This window comes from Sinocyclocheilus grahami, unplaced genomic scaffold (genome assembly GCF_001515645.1).
Source record: "Sinocyclocheilus grahami isolate Dianchi unplaced genomic scaffold, SAMN03320097.WGS_v1.1 scaffold17.1, whole genome shotgun sequence".
Taxonomy (NCBI): domain Eukaryota; kingdom Metazoa; phylum Chordata; class Actinopteri; order Cypriniformes; family Cyprinidae; genus Sinocyclocheilus; species Sinocyclocheilus grahami.
Window position 1 is genome coordinate 944984 of NW_015505196.1, and position 3441 is coordinate 948424.

At 35.5% G+C, this 3441-nt stretch overlaps 1 protein-coding gene across 1 annotated transcript in view; it reads left to right on the plus strand.

Annotated features, from left to right (window-relative positions):
• The window catches only part of LOC107551977 (rho GTPase-activating protein 10-like), a 79816-nt gene that overhangs the window by 74588 nt on the left and 1787 nt on the right, over positions 1-3441 (plus strand). Inside the window, exon 20 of the mRNA XM_016233785.1 lies at positions 646-750. Coding sequence (XP_016089271.1) covers positions 646-750 — 105 coding nt within the window. The remainder of the gene's footprint in view (positions 1-645; positions 751-3441) is intronic.

Below are 3441 nucleotides of genomic sequence, written 5' to 3' on the forward strand. Positions count from 1 at the left end.
ACATGCAACATGAGCAGTTTTTAATCTAAATTACATTGTATAATTTCGAAATTTGAAGCAAAAACAGAATGGTTTGACTTTAGTTTTATGAAACTATAAATAAAAATATCTGCATGAAACAGCAAAGCTGAACGAGACACAGATTCACTCTCTGCCAGCAGGTAGCGCTTAAAGCGTTTCTTTGGTTTCTGCTGTAATCATAGCAACGCTGCACTTATGAACTTTAATATGCATTATACAGAGGCAAGATGAAAAGAAAAAATACCATCTAAACTTTTCTAAAGACAGTAAGTTCCCCTCAGACATACATTCATATAAACTCCTACACCTAAATGAATCACGATTTGTTTAACATCTCGACCGATTTGAATCGTCACATATCTGAATTGATTTTCAACCGGCTCGCGGTTAATCGTTACATCCCTAGTATTTATGTGGTTGATGTTCACAAATGGATGATTTACTTCTTCAAAAAGTAGCATATAAGCATAAAATTATGCAGTTTGTGGAATTTTAGTAAATGTATCACTACAATCCTACATGAGCTGCATCTTTTTCCACTCTCTGACAGTATTTCTAAAATTGCCGTCTTTTACTCTAAGGATGGTACAGTATAAATTATTTGTGGCATTTTTTGTTCTGCAGGATATGTACTGCCACAGCTTCATGGATGAATTCTGCCTCCCCTGCCTCAGTTACACCGGTGAAACCTGGATCAGTAGGAACTGAGAAGAATAAACCTGAGGAATGGTAAGATGTAAACACACTTGTCCCTGAGGAACATGTATTATACACTCATCCACACCTCCTTTCCATAGCATGTAATTAATTTGTTCCAATCTGCTAATTTAAGTAAGTTTGGCCGGTTTTGGCTCAACCTTTCCCGCACACACTCTCTCACTGTCTCATTGATTCTTTCACTTGCACTCCAAGTCTCACTTAAGCTCTCAGCCTCAGGCTATTAACTCAATCACACATGCATTCACTCACTCGCAAAGTCTTCATCTGTCATTGTTTAGCCTCCGACTCGCACACTCACCAACTTTTCCTTCACTCCTACACGTCAACACAACTCTGCTCTCACTCTCTCTCTGTCATCTCTACTTTCTCAGCTCTATTTCCGACTCTACACCTGTACACACACACACACACACACACGCGCGCACACACACATTTTCTCTCAGTCTCACACTTTCCAGGCAGGGGCCATTGCAATGATCTATAGTACTGATCCAGACACAAAGATGCATTAACTTTCCATCCTATAAAATGAGTGATGCCCAGTTGCAGGTGATCAGACTCATTCAATTTAAAGGCTTTCAATCTGTTAAAAAGCCGTTGGCAAAAAATGACTGACCTTCAGGAATGACGTCTTATGTTGCAGTTGTAAAGAGCACATTTTCGTTAGAACTCCTGCAGTAACTTGCTGGGTGTCTGCCTGGGTCGTGTATTAACTTTAGGACACGTTGTTATGAGGCAATATATAAAACATTCAGCAGACTTGCAGGTGTTGAATGATGTTAAGCATTAGTGAAGAGAGTCTGGAGTACATTGTTGCTGTATTCTCAGTAACCAGACACTGGTTCTGTTAAAATCATGCAAATTCATGAATTCTTTGAGAAGTCATTGGAATGGACGATTAAAGATTTTTTTCATTCTGAATTAATTTGATTAATTTTGAAGTCATGGAATTATTCATTTAAAATAATTGATTTAAAGGTAATGGGGATTAATAAAATGTTTGAAAGGTAATAAAAAGTAATGTGAATTTCAAGGATTTTATTGATTCCTTTGATTTCCAGTTAATTTTAAAGGTTTCTTTAATTACAATGACTTTTTAAATACATTTTTAAGTCACAAATTAAAATATTTGACAACTATATGTAAATTCTGATTATTATTATTATTATTTATCTTGAAATACCAGTTTTAAAATTATTCTCATCTAACGTTAATACAGTTTTGAAGTCACAAATTAAAATCTTTAAGGCAACTAAATGTAAATTCTAGGGATGCACCGAAATGAAAATTCTTGGCCGAAGCCGAACAAAATGAAACACTGGGCCGAAGGCCGAATACCGAACACGTTTTTTTGCATTTTTTCCCTCATATATTTTGCCAATTTTTTCACCATTGCATAAATTAAATAGCCAAAATGTGCTTTTTACCGTTTTGTCTAGCTTTTCAAAGAAAAATCTCAATTACAAAACAAGTTTAAAAATATTTAACACTGAACATTTTTTAACATTCTAGCAGACGTTATACCAACAAAGCACAATTTAACTTAAAATTAATAAGTTAGTAAAATAATATTTTTGGGCCATTTTGAGACCCCCTTCTTGAATCAGTTATGTATTTTTACTGTACAAATAAATGCAGCCTTGCTGAGCAGAAGAGACTTCTTTTAAAACATTAGAAAATATTACAGATCCCAATTTGAACACTATGTGTGAGTGTTATAATACATGTATTAATAGAGCTGTTGTAATTATTATTATCATTATTATTGTCTTACTTTTCTTCTTTACTGAGCTCGTGCAGTGTTGTTTGAATACATGCAATCCGTGCATGTATTAGAAAGCATAACGTTCTGCAGTTTATTTACTAATTGTTTAAGGCCATTTCGCAATTACAGTAACCAGCAACAACCACCCTTCCTCTTCTCATCGGAGACATGCGATACAGTGCTAAGCAGTCTCTCGCTCTCGGTGCTTGTAATGATTTTTGCGTCTTTCACGGACAATTTTAAATGCTTCCACACTGTTGACATGTTTGCTGCATTAGTGCTCAGCTCTATTTGATCGCGTCATGTCATTGTTCAGTACAATTTATTGGCCTTTTCGCTTATTTGGCCGAACACCGAAAGATTTTTTTTTTTTGTTGCTATTTTCAGCCGAATAATTCCGGTTTGCCGAACATTCCCTAGTAAATTCCATTTATTATTATTATTAATATTATTATTATTTACCTTAACATATCAGTTTTAAAATCATTCTGATGGTACTAGGGCTGGGCAAAAAAAATAAAAACATTTAGATTAATAGTTTTTTTAAATGACGTCGATTCGATATCGATATCGATTCTCAAAAGCCACGAATAGATCTTTTCCGGGATTTATTTCAGCACACATTTAAAACAAGATCTGATTAACGTGAATCTTATCATTAGTCTTCTCCACTAGATGTCACCCTTATTTACCTTGCGCGATGTTACAACAGAAAGCCTGGCATTCATTCAGCGCTTATCATGGCCATACGCGTGATTCGTATATAGTAATACTATAAATCTGCAGAAAGCATTTGATATCGCGCATAAGGCAATGAATGAATGGCGGATGGCGCGGCGCACTGTTTTGTTTACTACACGCATACTAAAGCGCGGATGACGCTCGCAGTGTTTTCAGCTTCTGCCGTCTCACTATATGATGATATTAACACGAAT